Below are 19,375 nucleotides of genomic sequence, written 5' to 3'. Positions count from 1 at the left end.
AGATGGGAAGTTTCGGTGTGAATGTAGAAACTGGAGAATGCTAAAACAGAGAACTGAGGAGAGAGTGAATGAATGATGTGGGAGGTAAAAGGAAGAGTTTGCATAATTGCCCATCAATATCAATCTGAGTCTGGGGTGAGAATTTGCTCATCCTCTTCCTCATTGACACCATGAGGCTAACAGCATCAGTATGCACTCCATTCCTTACTCTCCCCCTCCCCAAAACAACCAAAACCAATCTTGAGTTAGTAGGAGGAGAGGAGTTGTGTATGAAACGCTCAGCCTCACTTTCAACCCACATCAGTCTATCATGGAGGATAGTAAGGGGAGGAGGAAAAGAGAAAGTTTGTCAGTGACCTTCTTTCCAATCTCAGGGTAACCAAAAAAGTTCCCACATATGCTTAGGAGAGATAAAAGAATAACAAAATGCTTACAAAAGATAAAGCACTGAAGATGGCTTTAAACTCAAATTTAAAACATGTGACAATGAAACTAGTTTTCATGTGTGCTGCCACGTGCCCAACATGCCGTACTTATTTCTGAGAAACGTGAGCAAGGCACAAAAAACTGCTACATGCATCACTCACATTTATCGAAAACCAAGCTGATATGAAAAACTGCTACATGCATCACTCACATTTATCGAAAACCAAGCTACTTCAAAAACATATCTCAGCTAAATGTCAGCATGAGTTACGGTAAATTTTCTAGACAATGAAGGCTAATTTCAGGATCATTGGTTATCAGAGGTATAGGTATAGCAACCAGAATTTGCTCTACTCGTTAAAAGTCCTTACCTGTACAAGGAATATGATTAGAAAATAAAAATTGGCAATTCTTCTGAACTGTTCAAAAAGGTTCTTTGGAAGAAAATTCCAGAGTGTGTACTGTAGAAAAAGGTTAAAAAATATACATTAAGAACACTCTCACAATAAATTTATATACGTTATCATAAAACAGCAGACTGCTATCTACAATCAAAACCACTCCTTGTTTTTCCACAATGTGTAGTCATATTCATTTAAGTATGAATTTAAAGCAGGAGACAACAAAAATTCTGAACTCATAATTAATATAAGTAATTGCTCCAGGTAAAAACAAATTAAACTAAAATACTTATTTAAATGTGTATAGTGTGCTCAGAAGCCCAAAGTACTGAACATTGTGACAACAAATGAGCCTCCACTTTTCTACTTGCATCGGAGAAGTTATGAGATTTTCAATCCCTCGAGGAAGCCTACCAGTGAAACACAGATCCAAGATGGAGAACAAACATTTATATCTATACACACACACAGGGTAGAGGAGTGGCCTAGTGCTTTAAGCACTGGTCTTGACATCCAGAGGTGGTTGTGATCTTGGGCAAGTCACTTAACCTTCCACTGCATCGGGTACAAGTACAAACTTGTCTATGTTTACTAAGCAGCGCTATGGGCACGTTAGCGTTTTTAACACACATAAATGGTTTACACGCATTAAACGCCAATGCACCCATAGAAATGTATAGGCGCGTTAAAAACGCCAACGCACCTTAGTAAACATACCCTTTAGATTGAGAGCCCTCCAGGGAGAGGGTCCATTGTATCTGAATGTAACTCACCTTGAGCTACTACTAAAAAGGTCTGAGCAAAAATCTAAATAAATAAATACATGTGCTTTCATCAAACATATAAATGGCAAGTGACCGACTCACCTGCAAACGCACAGTAGAGACTTCCCTCTCTGTCCCGCCCTCACGTCAAGACATGATGATGTCAGAGGGCGGAACAGAGAGGGACACGGAGTCGGACGCTGCCGCCTGGAAACGAACATCGCGCACAACCTCCCCCCTCATCTCCGCCGACGCTCTCTCCCTCCTCCGTATCGGGCCCCCTGCACTGACCTGACAGCGCCTCTCACCTCCGTGTGGAAGCGCTGCAGGCAGCAGCAGAGCAATCTGCCTGCAGCGATTTCACATGGAGGTGAGAGGCGCTGTAGGGTCAGTGCAGGGGCCCGGCACGGAGGGGGGAGGGAGCGGCGGCGAGGAGGGTTGCTGGAAATCTCGCCCGTTTTAACGGGCTTAACGGCTAGTCCATATATATAATCCAGGAGGAGATTTCATCCCATTTAAAACATATACATACATATACACACACACACAATTTGTAAAAGGAGCCCTAAATGTTTATTATTGACCACTTAGCTTTTGAAACACTTTGGATATTTCACACTGACATTGTAAGACTTTAGGTGTGTGATAATAGAAAAATGGAGGCTCATCCATTGTCACAATATTGAGCACTCTTTGGGTTTCTGAGTAAGCTATACACATTTAAATAAGTATTTTAGTTAATTTGTTTCATTTACCTTGACCAGTTGCTTTATTATATTCATCTAACCAATGAAATTGGTTGACTGGACAGCAATTTCACCCTTATCCCCACCACTAATACACACAGATCCTGTTACAGCAGTATTACATTGACCCAAAAAATGGATGCACCATTCTAAGGCAAATTAAAAAACAATTCCCATAGCTCTGCTAAAATGACAGTTAAAGGACTGGATAAGTAAATTGGTGACAGTGATCTGCACTGTCAAGTGTAGAAGGCTGTCCGTTTAAAATCAGTTAGGTCTTAACTTCCTGAGAAGGAGACAGTAGTCATTGCTTGAGGATAACACCTTGTGACTGTGTGTTGAGCCCATTATTGTGTTGATCCAGAAAGAGCCCTTATGCCAAATGCCAAAGCCCCACAGCTAAATGACTCACTGTAATGACTAGACTAACTTCCTCCCCCCCCCCCCCCCCCCTTTACAAAGCCACACTAGTGGCTGCCACACAGTAATACTGACACAGCCAATTCATTTTGAATTTATTTGTTGCATTTGTATCCCACATTTCCCTACCTATTGGTAGGCTCAATGTGGCTTACATGGTGCCAGAGAGGCCTTTGCAGGCTCCGGTGTAAACAAATACAGGGTGATGTTGTGGTGAGATCAAGTTTATGTGGCACAGCCACATTAGGGAATCAGAGAACGGAAGAGTTGTGTTATGTTCATTACATGCTTTAGTTTGGTTGTGTTGCAGAGATTAGGCATTTAAGTTGGATCAGTAAGGTATGCCTTTCTGAACAGGTTGGTTTTTAATGATTTCCGGAATTTTAGGTGGTCGTACGTCGTTTTCAAGGCTTTTGGTAATGCGTTCCACAGTTGTGTGCTTATGTAGGAAAAACTAGATGCGTAAGTTATTTTGTATTAAGTCCTTTGCAGCTTAGGTAGTGCAGATTTAGATAAGATCGTGTTGATTCGGATGTATTTCTAATTGGTAAGTTGATCAAATCTGTCATGTAACTCGGGGCTTCTCTGTAGATGATTTTGTGAACCATGCTTTTGTGACAATGTTAACAAAACTATGTAAGCCACATTGAGCCTGCAAATAGGTGGGAAAATGTGGGATACAAATGCAATAAATAATAATACATAATAATAATTTTGAAGGTGATGCATTCTTTGATTGGGAGCCAGTGTAGTTTTTCGCGGAGGGGTTTTGCGCTTTCATATCGCATTTTACCAAATATAAGCCTAGCTGCCGTGTTTTGAGCGGTCTGAAGTTTCTTTAAGGGTGTTCTTTACATCCCGCATAAATACCATTGCAGTAATCTAAGTGGCTTAGTACCATTGATTGTATCAGGTTGCAAAATGTTTCCCTCGGGAAGAACTGCTTCACGCGTTTCAGTTTCCACATTGAGTGGAACATTTTCTTTGTTGTGGATGCTACTTGGCTCTCTAGTGTTAAGTTACGGTCCATTGTAACGCCGAGGATTTTCAAGCTGTCTGAGATAGGAAGGGTGTGATCTGGGGTGTTGATACTTGTGGGGATGTCCGCAGTGTGTTGGGATGAGAGGATGAGACAATGAGTTTTTTCTTTATTGAGTTTTAGTTGAAATGCATTTGCCCATGAATCCATGATGTTCAGGCCGAGCTTGATTTCGTTGGTGATTTCTGTCAGTTTGGTTTTGTAAAGAATGAATATTGTGACATCGTCTGCATATATGAAAGGGTTAAGGCCATGGTTGGATAAGGCAAGTGGGGTCATCATCAAGTTGAATAGGATTGGTGATAGCGGTGATCCTTGCGGTAATCCACAGTCTGATGATATGTTTGAATTTGATTTTACTTGATATGTTCTTGTGGTTAGGAAGCCCTTGATCCAGTTAAGTATGTTTCCACCAATCCTGAACTTATCTAGTAATCTTGCGGAGCTATTGTTAGAAATATGTAATTTATCCTTAAAATCAAGTGTGGTTCCAGAAGATTGGAGGGTGGCCAATGTAACACCGATTTTTTAAAAAGGTTCCAAAGGAGATACTGGAAATTATAGACCGGTGAGTCTGACGTCGGTGCCGGGCAAAATGGTAGAGACTATTATTAAGAACAAAATTACACAATATATTCAAAAGCATGGATTACTGAGACAAAGTCAGCATGGATTTAGTGAAGGGAACATCTTGCCTCACCAATCTACTACATTTCTTTGAAGGGGTGAACAAACGTGGATAAAGGGGAGCCGGTTGATATTGTGTATCTGGATTTTCAAAAGGCATTTGACAAAATACCTCATGAAAGACTCCAGGGAAAATTGGATAGTCATGGGATAGGAGGTAGTGTTCCATTGTGGATTAAGAACTGGTTAAAAGATAGAAAACAGAGAGTAGGGTTAAATGGTCAGCATTCTCAATGGAGAAGTGTAGTTAGTGGGGTTCCCCAGGGCTCTGTGCTGGGACCGCTGCTTTTTAACATACTTATAAATGACCTAGAGATGGGAGTAACTAGTGAGGTAATTAAATTTGCTGATGACACAAAGTTATTCAAAGTCGTTAAAACGCGGGAGGATTGTGAAAAATTACAAGAGGACCTTACGAGACTGGGAGACTGGGCATCTAAATGGCAGATGATGTTTAATGTGAGCAACTGCAAAGTGATGCATGTGGGAAAGAGGAACCCAAATTATTAGCTATGTCATGCAAGGTTCCACGATAGGAGTCACGGACCAAGAAAGGTATCTAGGTGTCGTTGATGATACGTTGAAACCTTCTGCTCAGTGTGCTGCTGCGGCTAAGAAAGCAAATAGAATGTTAGGTATTATTAGTTAAGGAATGGAAAACAGAAATGAGGATGTTATAATGCCTTTGTATCGCTCCATGGTGCGAACGCACCTCGAATATTGTGTTCAATTTTGGTCGCCGCATCTCAAAAAAGATATAGTGGAATTAGAAAAGGAGCAGAGAAGGGCGACGAAAATGATAAAGGGGATGGGACGACTTCCCGATGAGGAAAGGCTAAAGCGGCTAGGGCTCTTCAGCTTGGAGAAAAGGCGGCTGAGGGGAAATATGACAGAGGTCTATAAAATAATGAGTGGAGTTGAACGGGTAGATGTGAAGCGTCTGTTCACGCTTTCCAAAAATACTAGGACTACGGGGCATGCAATGAAGCTACAATGTAGTAAATTTAAAACAAATTGGAGAAAATTTTTCTTCACTCAACGTGTAATTAAACTCTGGAATTCGTTGCCAGAGAATGTGGTAAAGGCGGTTAGCTTAGCGGAGTTTATAAAAGGTTTGGATGGCTTCCTAAAGGAAAAGTCCATAGACCATTATTATATGGATTTGGGGAATATCCACTATTTCTGGGATAAGCAGTTTAAAATGTTTTGTACATTTTGGGGATCTTGCCGGGTATTTGCGACCTGGATTGGTCACTGCTGGAAAACAGGATGCTGGGCTCGATGGACCATTGGTCTTTCCCAGTATGGCAATACTTACAGTTGTGGAAATAAGTATTTGATCCCTTGCTGATTTTGTAAGTTTGCCCACTGACAAAGACATGAGCAGCCCATAATTGAAGGGTAGGTTATTGGTAACAGTGAGAGATAGCACATCACAAATTAAATCCGGAAAATCACATTGTGGAAAGTATATGAATTTATATGCATTCTGCAGAGGGAAATAAGTATTTGATCCCCCACCAACCAGTAAGAGATCTGGCCCCTACAGACCAGGTAGATGCTCCAAATCAACTCGTTACCTGCATGACAGACAGCTGTCGGCAATGGTCACCTGTATGAAAGACACCTGTCCACAGACTCAGTGAATCAGTCAGACTCTAACCTCTACAAAATGGCCAAGAACAAGGAGCTGTCTAAGGATGTCAGGGACAAGATCATACACCTGCACAAGGCTGGAATGGGCTACAAAACCATCAGTAAGACGCTGGGCGAGAAGGAGACAACTGTTGGTGCCATAGTAAGAAAATGGAAGAAGTACAAAATGACTGTCAATCGACAAAGATCTGGGGCTCCACGCAAAATCTCACCTCGTGGGGTATCCTTGATCATGAGGAAGGTTAGAAATCAGCCTACAACTACAAGGGGGGAACTTGTCAATGATCTCAAGGCAGCTGGGACCACTGTCACCACGAAAACCATTGGTAACACATTACGACATAATGGATTGCAATCCTGCAGTGCCCGCAAGGTCCCCCTGCTCCGGAAGGCACATGTGACGGCCCGTCTGAAGTTTGCCAGTGAACACCTGGATGATGCCGAGAGTGATTGGGAGAAGGTGCTGTGGTCAGATGAGACAAAAATTGAGCTCTTTGGCATGAACTCAACTCGCCATGTTTGGAGGAAGAGAAATGCTGCCTATGACCCAAAGAACACCGTCCCCACTGTCAAGCATGGAGGTGGAAATGTTATGTTTTGGGGGTGTTTCTCTGCTAAGGGCACAGGACTACTTCACCGCATCAATGGGAGAATGGATGGGGCCATGTACCGTACAATTCTGAGTGACAACCTCCTTCCCTCCGCCAGGGCCTTAAAAATGGGTCGTGGCTGGGTCTTCCAGCACGACAATGACCCAAAACATACAGCCAAGGCAACAAAGGAGTGGCTCAGGAAGAAGCACATTAGGGTCATGGAGTGGCCTAGCCAGTCACCAGACCTTAATCCCATTGAAAACTTATGGAGGGAGCTGAAGCTGCGAGTTGCCAAGCGACAGCCCAGAACTCTTAATGATTTAGAGATGATCTGCAAAGAGGAGTGGACCAAAATTCCTCCTGACATGTGTGCAAACCTCATCATCAACTACAGAAGACGTCTGACCGCTGTGCTTGCCAACAAGGGTTTTGCCACCAAGTATTAGGTCTTGTTTGCCAGAGGGATTAAATACTTATTTCCCTCTGCAGAATGCAAATAAATTCATATACTTTCCACAATGTGATTTTCCGGATTTAATTTGTGATGTGCTATCTCTCACTGTTACCAATAACCTACCCTTCAATTATGGGCTGCTCATGTCTTTGTCAGTGGGCAAACTTACAAAATCAGCAAGGGATCAAATACTTATTTCCACCACTGTATGTACCATGTCGAATGCACTATGTCAAATTGGAGGAGAAGGATGTTTTTGCCTGTTGCTATTTCCTACTTGAATTTGGCTACAAGAGTAATACTGTTTCCGTGCTGTGGAGGGGGCGAAAGCCTGACTGTGATTCGTGTAATATTGAGAATTTGTTGTAATCTGTAAGTTGTTTGGTTACCATGCTTTCCATCAGTTTAACCACCAGTGGGATAGATGCTACTGGACGGTAGTTAGTGATTTCGTTTTGTTTTTTTCTTGGTATCTTTTGGTATTGGTGTGAGTAGGATATTGCCATTTTCCTTAGGAAAGAGGCCTTACTGAAGCATGTAATTTAGGTAGGATGGGAGGTCTGCTATGAAGCGGTCAAGGGCAGATTTCATTAGGTAGCTGGGACAGGTATCTAGTTTACAGTGGGTGTTGGAAAACCTACTAAATCGCCTGGGTAACTGTTTCGACGGTAAGGAGGGTGAAGTTTAACCAGGTCCGATCTGCCGGATATTCTCCAATGGTTGGGGCCAATTCATTAAGGAAGTTTTCAATGTTGGTGTTGTTCTGACGTTGCGTGTTGCGTAGGTTTCCAATTTTTGTTCATTGAAATACTTTGCAAGTTTATCTGCAGATGGGATATCTGTATTCGTGGTAGTGACCAAGTTGGCGTCTAGGAGTTTGTTCACGAGTTGGTATAATTTCTTCATGTCTTTGTAATCTGTCCCTATTTTGGTTTTATAGTATGATCTTTTGGCCTGTCTTATTGCATATTTGAATTTTCTTTGTTATTTGTTTCCATGTGTTTGAGTGTATGTTCATCTTTTGTTTTATTCCATGCTCGTTCGAGTTTCCTGGTTTGTGTTCTTAACTTTTTCAGTTCATCGTTGAACCATAGTGTCAAGTTATGCTTGTGTGGGGTTCTTATTCGTAAGGCACAATTTCATCTAGTATGCTTCTGCATCTTTTGTCCCATTCTATGAGGTAGTCTATGGAGTCTGTTCGTGTTGCCCATTCATTATTGCATATAAGTTGTCAGAATGTTTTCGTGTCTACTTAACCTCTTGTGCTGAAGGATGTGTGTTCTAGTATTCGTTGTATACCCTTCTTCCGCCAATGTAGGGATAAGTTTAGTTTGTAGTGGTCGGTCCAGGGTGTCTCTGTCCATCTCATATTTGTTATTATTAGATTCTGGTCTGTTGAGAGTTTGTGTGAGATGAGATCAAGTGTGTGTCCTTTGACGTGGGTTGCTTGCATTTGTGGCCATTTGAGATCACATAAAAGGAATGCAAAAAAATCATCACACACATTCTTGAATCTCCATTATCCCAACTGCAAAGGACTTAAATATAAATCAATATATGCATCTAACTGTTCCTACATCTGCACACAACGTGTCTGCGAGACTGAGAGGGGGGTAGTGATTTTGGAGGGGGTGGGGGTCTGGAACTCGGAGGGAGGGAGGGAGGCCTGGAACTCAGAGGGGAGGGGGGCCTGGAACTCAGAGGAGACGGGAATGCACCACCTGTTAAAAAAAAAAAAAAAAAAGCACCCCCAATCAGGCCCGTACAGAACACCTGGAAACTTATGGACAAAGTAGTGAGTTGCAAGGGAGTGGGAGAGGGGAGGGAGGACGGCCTGGAAATCAGAAGGGAAGAAAGGGGGCCTTGGGGCTTGGAGGGGACAGAGGGAGAGAGCGAGGGGGGGGGGGGGTGGAATAACCTTGCTAGAGCCGGTTTCATTTCATACAGAAACAGGCCTTTTTTACAAGTTCATTAATAGAATATTCCTGTTGTCTCACTCGCGAGGGCCCAGTGTTGCTTTTTTTGTTTGTATACTTTCTATGTATGCTGTTTACCCTCTCTGTTTGGTTTGTACTATAAAAATACCATTATTTGAAAAAAGAACAAACATTGGGTTCCAGATTACTGTTAATGATATCACAATGATGTATACTTTTGTCTAGGGAGCAATGTTGGAGGCCTATCACAAGCTCCACCAAAAGCTGGAAACAATCGCTGAACTCAAGGAAGCGTTGCAGGTGATCTTGGCCAGCCTGCCACAGGGAGCAATCCACAATGCTCTTAAGAACTTCCCAAAATTGACTGAAGGCCTGTGTTAAAGCTGGGAGTGGATATTTTGAGCATTCACACTAAGTGCAAAATTCTGACACATTGTTAACTGTATCATTTGAATGACATTATTTTATTGTGTTTTAGCTCCAACAAGGAATGGATCCTCAGGAGCTTAGCCGAGATTGGGTGGCAGAACCGGAGGTGGGAGGCGGGGATAGTGCTGGGCAGACTTATACGGTCTGTGCCAGAGCCGGTGGTGCGAGGCGGGACTAGTATTTGGGAGGCAGGGATAGTGCTGGGCAGACTTATATGGTCTGTGCCAGAGCCGATGGTGGGAGGCGGGGATAGTGCTGGGCAGACTTATACAGTCTGTGCCAGAGCCGGTGGTGGGAGGCGGGGCAGATTTATACGGTCTGTGCCCTGAAGAGGACAGGTACAAATCAAGGTAGGGTATACACAAAAAGTAGCACATATGAGTTTATCTTGTTGGGCAGACTGGATGGACCGGGCAGGTTTTTTTCTGCCGTCATCTACTATGTTACTATGTAACTATGGAATGCATTACCATTGGCCATAAAAACAACTCACAATTTGACAACCTTCCAGAAACTATTAAAGACTAACCTGTTCAAAGAGACTTATCATTTAGACCCTCTTAAATGAACTGACATCACAACTTTACCAGAACAAGTTAACAATGAACTTTTCTCTCATTTGTTTACTTTAATCTCATTGACACTATTGAATGTTATATGTTATCCTTGTTCTCAAATACCTGAAAAGGATAATACCACCTAAGAATAGATGGTTCACAGTAGGCTCAGGCAGGCTTCGTTATGTGACACAGAAGCATCCGCCCTCACAAGTTTTGCCCCTACAGAATTCTTTTCCTTCACTACAGCACTGTGATGCTCCTGAAAATAAAACTGAAGCGGAAGAAAAAGAAAAAGCAAAGAAAGTGGAACAAAAAGATATGAAGGTACCCAAAGAGAAAAGACACCCCCAAATCACTAAAACCAAAACACATACTTGGAAATGTAGATGGAAAGCGATGACCACAAATGCTCGCAGTCTAAGCAATAAAGTTCATGACCTTCATACCCTAATCTTGAAGGCAGACTTGGACATAGTTGCAATCACAGAGACATGGCTCAATGGTTCCCATGAATGGGATGCAAACATACCAGGCTATAATCTTTTTAGGAAGGATAGAGAGGGGCGTAAAGGTGGAGGAGTAGCTCTGTATGTGAGAAATGATATCACAGCGACTGAAATGACAGGGAACTGGGGAAAGGAAGAAGCAATATGGATCACCTTAAAAAGAGAGGATAGAACCTCTGTCCATGTGGGTGTTGTCTACAGACCCCCGACACAATTGGAGGACCTAGATAAAGATCTGATCGCTGATATTCAAAAGTTGGGGAAGAAAAGAGAGGTGCTGTTGTTGGGAGATTTCAATCTGCCGGATGTAGATTGGAAGGTTCCGTCTGCGGAATCAGAAAGAAGTAGAGGGATCGTGGATGCTTTTCAAAGTGCTTTGCTCAGACAAATGGTGTCAGAACCCAAGAGGGAGGGAGCGACGCTAGATCTGGTACTCACAAATGGGGATAATGTGTCAAATGTCCGAGTGGGTGCCCACCTGGGCAGCAGTGACCAAACGGTTTGGTTTGATATGTCGGCTGAAGAGGAAGGTGGCTACTCAAAACTCAAAGTCCTGGATTTCAAACATGCTGACTTTAGTAAAATGGAGGAATACCTGAGGAAGGAGCTGATGGGATGGGAGGAAATACAAGAAGTGGAAGGACAGTGGTCCAGGCTGAAAGAAGCTATAAATAGGGCCACGAACCTTTATGTAAGGAAAGTAAATAAAAGCAAGAGAAAAAGGAAACCGATATGGTTCTCCATGCAAGTGGCTGAGAAAATAAAGGCTAAAGAGTTGGCGTTCCAGAAATACAAAAAAAAACTCAAGAAAAGGGACACGAGGAGGAATACCGGATGAAACTGAAAGAAGCCAAGAGAGAGATACGTCTGGCGAAAGCGCAACCGGAAGAACAAATGGCTAGAAATGTAAGGAGGGGTGGCAACATTTTCTTCAGGTATATTAGTGAAAGGAGAATGACTAAAAAGGGAATTGTGAGACTAAAAGATACTGTGAACCGCTATGTGGATAATGATGAAGAAAAAGCAAATTTGCTAAATAGATACTTCTGTTCTGTTTTCACAGAAGAAAATCCTGGAGAAGAACCGCGATGGACTGCAAAAAGTACAAATGAGATTGAAGTGGATAGAGCACCGTTCACGGAAGAGAGTGTGTATGAACAACTTGAAAAGCTAAAGGTGGACAAAGCCATGGGACCGGATGGGATCCACCCTAGGATATTGAGGGAGCTCAGAGAGGTTCTGGTGGGTCCTCTTAAAGATTTGTTTAATAAATAAAAGTGGTGATAGGGAAGAAGCTGGAAACTACAGGCCGGTAAGCCTCACTTCGGTTATTGGAAAAGTAATGGAAGCCATGCTGAAGGAAAGGATAGTGAATTTCCTGGAAGCCAATAAGTTGCAAGATCCGAGACAACATGGATTTACCAAAGGGAAATCGTGCCAAACGAACCTCATTGAATTCTTTGATTGGGTGACCGGAGAATTGAATCAGGGACGAGCTATAGACGTAATCTACTTAGATTTCAGCAAAGCTTTTGACACAGTTCCCCACAGGAGGCTCTTAAATAAACTGGATGGGCTGAAGATAGGACCCGAAGTGGTGAACTGGATTAGGAACTGGTTGACGGACAGACTCCAGAGGGTGGTGGTGAATGGAATTCGCTCGGAGGAGCGAAAGGTGAGTAGTGGAGTGCCTCAAGGATCGGTGCTGGGGCCGAATCTGTTCAATATATTTGTGAGTGACATTGCCGAAGAGTTAGAAGGTAAAGTTTGCCTATTTGCGGATGATACAAAGATCTGTAACAGAGTGGACACCCTGGAGGGAGTGGAAAACATGAAAAAGGACCTACGGAAGCTAGAAGAATGGTCTAAGGTTTGGCAATTAAAATTCAATGCGAAGAAATGCAAAGTGATGCACTTAGGGAGTAGAAATCTATGGGAGACGTATGTGTTAGGCGGGGAGAGTCTGATAGGTACGGATGGGGAGAGGGATCTTAGGGTGATAGTATCTGAGGATTTGAAGGCGACGAAACAGTGTGACAAGGCGGTGGCCCCAACTAGAAGGTTGTTAGACTGTATAGAGAGAGGTGTGACCAGCAGAAGAAAGGGGGTGTTGATGCCCCTGTATAAGTCGTTGGTGAGGCCCCACCTGAAGTATTGTGTTCAATTCTGGAGACCGTATCTTCTTAAGGATGTAAAAAGAATTGAAGCGTTGCAAAGAAAAGCTACGAGAATGGTATGGGATTTGCGTTACAAGACGTATGAGAGACTTGCGGACCTGAACATGTACACTCTGGAGGAAAGGAGAAACAGGAGTGATATGATACAGACGTTCAAATATTTGAAAAGTATTAATCTGCAAACGAACCTTTTCCGGAGATGCAAAGGCAGTAGAACGAGAGGACATGAAATGAGATTGAAGGGGGCAGACTCAAGAAAAATGTCAGGAAGTATTTTTTCACGGAGAGAGTAGGGGATGCTTGGAATGCCCTCCCGCGGGAGGTGGTGGAAATGAAAACGGTAACGGAATTCAAACATGTGTGGGATAAACATAAAGGAATTCTGCTCAGAAAGAATGGATCCTAAGGAGCTTAGACGAGATTGGGTGGCAAAGCCGGTGGCGGGAGATGGAGATGGTGCTGGGCAGACTTATACGGTCTGTGCCAGAGCCGATGGTGGGAGGCAGGACTGGTGGTTGGGAGGCGGGGATAGTGCTGGGCAGACTTATACGGCCTGTGCCCGGAAAAGGACAGGTACAAATCAAGGTAATGTATACACAAAAAGTAGCACATGTGAGTTTATCTTGTTGGGCAGACTGGATGGACCGCGCAGGTCTTTTTCTGCCGTCATCTACTATGTTACTATATTGAACAGCTAATTATTTGTAACTTATATTTTTTGTACTTTATTTGCAATAATACTCTGTATTTTCATTCTGTTAATGACGATCGCCATTACGGCATAATGTAAGCCACATTGAGCCTGTAAATAGGTGGGAAAATGTGGGACACAAATACAGCAAATAAATAAATAAAACGGAGAAATTCCTTACATTCTCGTGCATTGATAGAGTTTGAGTCTTCTAAGTGAAAGTTGATGTCTCCTAGTACTAGTGTATTCGAGTTGGTTACACGTGTTTGAAATGAAGTCCATCATTCCAATTACCTGGAGATCTGTAAAACAGGACACAATTCACATGATCGCGTAGGGTTTTGTTGTGGATTCTGACTGAGACAATTTCAAGTTGATGTGTTATGGACTCGGCAGTGGTTTTGGTGGTAAAGTGGGACTGATAGATTAGTGCTAATTCTCCGCCTGGAAGGCGCAGGTCTAGGATTATAGGGTCCTTTTGGTCATGGATCCAAGTTTCAGTGAGGAAGAGTAGGTCAAGGTTTTCTGACATGATCCAGTCTGTTAGTATTGCTGTTTTATTTACCACGGATCTGGTGTTGACATAGCCCACTTGGATTGTTTGGAATGGGTCTTCTGTATTTGGTGTTAAGTTTACTTTTGTTAGTTGTTGTTTCTTTGTTGAGGTGAGTTTGTTTGGGCCCTTCTTTCCCTTCTGTTGTGGTTGTTCGCATGTAAGTGTTCTTCCTTTGTTTAGGTTGTTAACAGTTTGGTGAGGTGTGGTGTATTTGATCAATCTATGTTGATTGTGTAGTATAGGTATGATGTTGTTTTCTTCAAGTGGGGTGGTTAGTGTTAAGTGGATCAGTGTTAGGGAGTAGATTATTAGGAGTAGTTTGAGGGTATTCATTATGGTATATATTTCCTGTGGTTACTAATAAGACTGTGTTGCCCCAATCTGCTCTCCTCAGAAGCCTGCCTTCTCCGGTTGATCAAATGCAGTGCAAAAGGCTTCTTCTCAGGCACACCCGTCCTGCTGAAGGTGTCTTCAGTTCACTAGCAATTATTCAGTTTTTACTTTTGTTTTTACTGTCAGGCCTTTCAAGCCTTGTCAGCTGTAAAGTCTCAATATCTTGAAATATAATAGGCACTTTACTCACGGTCTGGTGATTGGATGCATTGCCCAGGGCACAGAGACTCCGCAACCCTGTTGAAATAAGAAAAAATTCTTACGCAAAGTTAGTTCTGCTAGATCCATCAAAAATTCCGTCGGTACATCAAAAGGTCTAGGCGGGATTCATGGACAGTGTTGACTGCTCATAATGCTTGCTCTTGAGGAACGGATGTATAAAGAGATTTAATGTCCAATGTCACCATCAAAACCTCCATTATGTTGGTAAGCGAAGTTTCTTCCAATATTTTCAAAAAATATATAGTGTCTTTAACAAAAGATGGTGACACATACACAAACGGTTTTAAAAAATAGTCCACAAAAACCGAAAGAGGTTCTAATCAAGAGCCCCTCAGCGACAAGATCGGACAACCGGGAGGCTTTTCCAAACTTTTGTGTACTTTGGGTAAGATGTATAATACTGGACACCTTGGATGTTTAGGATTCAAAAACTGCCATTCTTTTTTGGTCAAGAATCCTTGTTCCAGCCCTGCAAATGTCACTATCTTTATCTCCTCTTGTAACTCTTCAGTCGGATCATCGTCAAGACACTGATATACTTTGCCCACTAACAACTGTGACCGAATTTCTTCTAAGTAAACATCCTTATCCAATACAACCACTGCTACCCCCTTGTCGGCTTTTTTTATTATAATGTTCTCATCTGCAAGCAAACCCTGCAGAGACTCATGTTCATCCCTTGAAAGATTGTCAACCTTGTGAGTTGGCAAAAACACCAACCTCCCTCAAAATGACATCCTTAAAAATGTTCACAATAGGATCTAGCGGTCCAGGAGGGGTCCAGTTTGAACGAACTGTTTCCAGAATTATAATGGTTGTGGGGTTCCCTGAAGAAGCGGAGTGAAACGGGACCGTTGGGACTACACGTTTGTTTTTTCTGGAAGTAGAGATGTACCACCCTTTACATGAACTGGACAGCGTGCTTAAGTGATTCATTTCTTTAAACATTTTTGTGTTATAAGCACGCTGTAGTTTGGTTGATTGAGATTGACAGAAAAGAAAAAAAGATTAAGAAAACAAAAAAAAAAATGTTTTGCACATTTTTGAAGATAAACAAAAAAAAGTGTTTGGGGTTTTTTCCAATGTCTATGATTACTTTTTACACTGTGAGCACTTGAAAAGTTATGGTGTTGTCACAGATGTATGAGACATTTTCCCCTCTTCACTTAGAAGTCACATTTTTACTCCATTATTTAAACAGTTCCCTATGTTATTTAAACAGTTCCTATTATGGTATTCTTTGGTGGATTACTAGAGCTTCCTGTTCAAAGTACAATACACAAGTCTGTTTAACACTTTCTGGCTTGGGAGCTGTTAATTTGCTGGGTAGTTTCTTCCTACTTGTTACTCCTTCCCTTGGCAAACTTGTGAAGATCACTGTGTTAATTTCAGTGGATAGTAAATCATAGGAGTACTTTCTTGCCAAGTCACATATCAGCAAAGAGAAAGTTATGCTATGTGCTATGATAAGAGGTGGGTTGCACTATCTTCATAAACTGTCAAGTTTGTTTGTGGTAGACAGCGAGATGTTGCCTTACAAAAATATGCCTCATTAAAGCTGAGGCTTGCACTTCTCTTGTCTACAGTTAATACTGAAATCAATGCATGCACAAGTATGAAAAATAAATGTGATGTTATATTTTAGTATGTGATGTATTATTTCTTTTTTCTGATGACAAAAAACAGGATAGTAAGTTTCGCAATTTGGATGATGTCCTTTGACAGAGCAAAACATTCTAGAGGTCTTTGAGAGGACAGCAAAAATATGTCAACACCTACAAAATTATAAATCCAATATTCTATGTTTTCATTAAACAGTATAATATGGATTTAATTTAAAAAATGAAATATATAGCAAATTATATCAATGAACGAATGGCATCGATTATTATAAGGGTAGTATAAGGTCTTTAATCCTAAACCAAGCATACAGCCCAATAGGTTATATCCAGAATGCCTTAATGCCTCATCTTTTTTTCAGAAGTTAGCTGGCTTTCAGGTACAGCTACAGGGTACGGAATTTCTGATATTCAGTGGGGAAAAAAATCAACACATATTGCCTGGTATGGATTAATCACACCACGGTGAAAAAAATAAATCAGGATCAAAGGGTCCTTTTGAGATTTATATAAATGTTACATTTGTCACAGGTAAGCAGGGGTTATACAATTAACACATTTAAACATACAAAACTGAACAGAACCACTGGTTTTCAGTAAGTAGCCAGCATAGCCCAAAAAAGGTTGACTTCACTTAGTCACTAGATGTTGTGCAAAACACAACTGCTAGACATCTACTGAGAAAGACTATACTGTGGTATACCCTGAATTAATGTGTTAGTGTATGCATAATGGTGCTTATTTAGAAAAGGATTGACATATCTAGCACAGACACGGCAACAGAACAGAAGAATGCAAACCCTTGCAGTCACACAAATGAGTCAAACATAGCAAGGGTGACAAATGATTGAACAGTAGACGATCCTCGATGTATTGTAGCTTTATTTGCAGCATCCATGACTTGACACGAGTCATGTTTCGGCCAAAAATGGCATTCCAGAGGAGACACATGAAAGCCAAACTGATACTCAGAATGTAAGTACATGCAATCTATTTTATACCGAAAGTAAAGTGTTACTGTCCAATGGCTAGAAATGCAGTCACGGTTTGGAACAACAGTTATTTGATTAAAAAAAAAAAAACTACTATTAAAAAACGGAAACAGAAGTATGCAAACATATTACCATATCTCTATCTTATAACTTCAAATTGAAAGTTGGTTACACATCAGTTATTTAAAAAACAGCTTGTGAGTGAGAATGTTGCAAAACTGAGCTTCTCACTTACTTTGATGTAAAATGAATAACATTAAAAAAAACAAGCGGTAGTAATTGACATAACTAAATCTACTCAAAAAATCTCTAAAATTAACATACCGTTTGATAAATAGCAGTTGCCCGTGTCTACTACTGTTGCCACATGCACAAGTGTGAACGCTGGATCTCTGATGAGTACAGGTAAAAAATGAATAGTGGTTGGAAAACTTTTGGTATAACATAGATTGAATGCACTCGCATTCTGAGTATCTGTTTAGCTTTCATGCCACTCTTAAATCCTTCTGTCTTTTAAAAACTAAAGCATGAAAAGAGTTCAGTCTATTTATACTTACCTTTCATACTCGCTAGCACATAGTAACATACATAATAAACGACGGCACACTCTTTTTCTTTAGTAGAATATTAACCACAGGACAGAGTTTCACACCACTTTCATTTTTTTTTATTCTCATATATATTTTTTAAATTATTTTTTTCAGACCAAATTATTGTTCATAAGATTTACGTTTATACATCATTACTCTATTCTTTCACTACAATTGAAACGGATTCCCTCACTATTTAGGTACACAGTTTTATACATTTTTTGTCTCCTCTATATCATCTGAGTTAATATATTTGTTTTCGTAAGATGTTCTATTTTAGATATACGACATCACATGTATTTTAACAGAGGCTAGCTAGGAAATCTATACATCCAACAGAAGGTAACATTATTTACCATTTCTGTAAAATAATAATATATATGTTTTATGGCCCGATTTCATTTTGACATTTATACTGTGTCAAAATATCCCTGTATTTATTTATACTGTTGTCAAGATAGCACTGTATTTATTTTTTCATTTATTCATATTTTTATCAATTCATTTTTTGTATACATATATTTTTGTTTTAGACTCCTGAGGAAGGCCACTTTTTCCCAATGAAACGAGTTTGATACCCTTAAGCTAGACAAACTCATTTGAAATTGCACCACTGCCATAGGATGATTACACAGTATAACAGTAGCAGATAACCAGGCATCTTCTCTTGAAGTATCCAAGTTCTTAGATTTAGGAGAAAATCTCTGTTCAGCCTTATCCTCTGAAATGACTGAAGAATAATTTTTTCTGATTCACTGTTATGAAACTGGACTCTCAGAACCACATGAACCTGCCAGGGATTGGACCACAATGCCACTAGGACTGGATGAATAATAGTTTCACTAACCAGACAAACTCCGTGTGAATTAGTGGCGAGTACTATTGTACTGGCTTATTTCAGTTTGGATGATATTTGACATTTACATTGTTTCCATTTTAAAAGACACTTTTGTATTTCTTTGGACCCAAGGGGAAAAGAGAAAAGAACATGCACCGATATCATCTTCAACACTTTTTAATATAAACATCCTTTCAAGCCATCTATGACTGCATGGAGTCCATGGTTTTATTTCAGACATCACAAACTCCTGCCTTAGCTAAACAAACTAATTCTCACAAGAACTGAGTTCTAAAAGCAGGAAACTTAAAATTGGAACCGCACTAGTGTGTTTGTAATATTACTCTGTGTGGAAACGCAGAAATAGAAGTCAAATAAGTTGTGCCACATTTTTACTGACTAATCTAAAAGCTAAATCAGAACCGTGTTGTCGCTCCAATTAAATGGCATACTGACCTTTATGCTTAATGTTAGCAGCAAACAAACAAACACTGATCTGCTAGTAATAGCAATATTACATTTCTTCTAAATTTATCATCAAAACAGAGACAAAAGAATCAAAGCCATAAACTATTTAGTTTATATGTTAAGTACTTTATTTTGTAACAGGAAACCTATGTGAGAAGTTCAAAAAATGATTAGCATTTTATATAAAAGCAATGTAGGCACCTATATAGGC

At 40.8% G+C, this 19,375-nt stretch overlaps 1 protein-coding gene across 3 annotated transcripts in view; it reads right to left on the bottom strand.

The window, feature by feature from the left end:
- Positions 1–19,375, bottom strand: part of ATP11C (ATPase phospholipid transporting 11C) — a 265,355-nt gene that overhangs the window by 164,637 nt on the left and 81,343 nt on the right. For all 3 annotated transcript variants that reach the window (XM_030210362.1, XM_030210361.1, XM_030210363.1), the window contains exon 3: positions 798–887. In XM_030210362.1, coding sequence (XP_030066222.1) covers positions 798–887 — 90 coding nt within the window. The remainder of the gene's footprint in view (positions 1–797; positions 888–19,375) is intronic.

Source organism: Microcaecilia unicolor, chromosome 7, assembly GCF_901765095.1.
Source record: "Microcaecilia unicolor chromosome 7, aMicUni1.1, whole genome shotgun sequence".
Lineage (NCBI taxonomy): Eukaryota > Metazoa > Chordata > Amphibia > Gymnophiona > Siphonopidae > Microcaecilia > Microcaecilia unicolor.
Note: the sequence above shows the minus strand (reverse complement) of the source record. Positions and strands in the feature narration are given on the sequence as shown.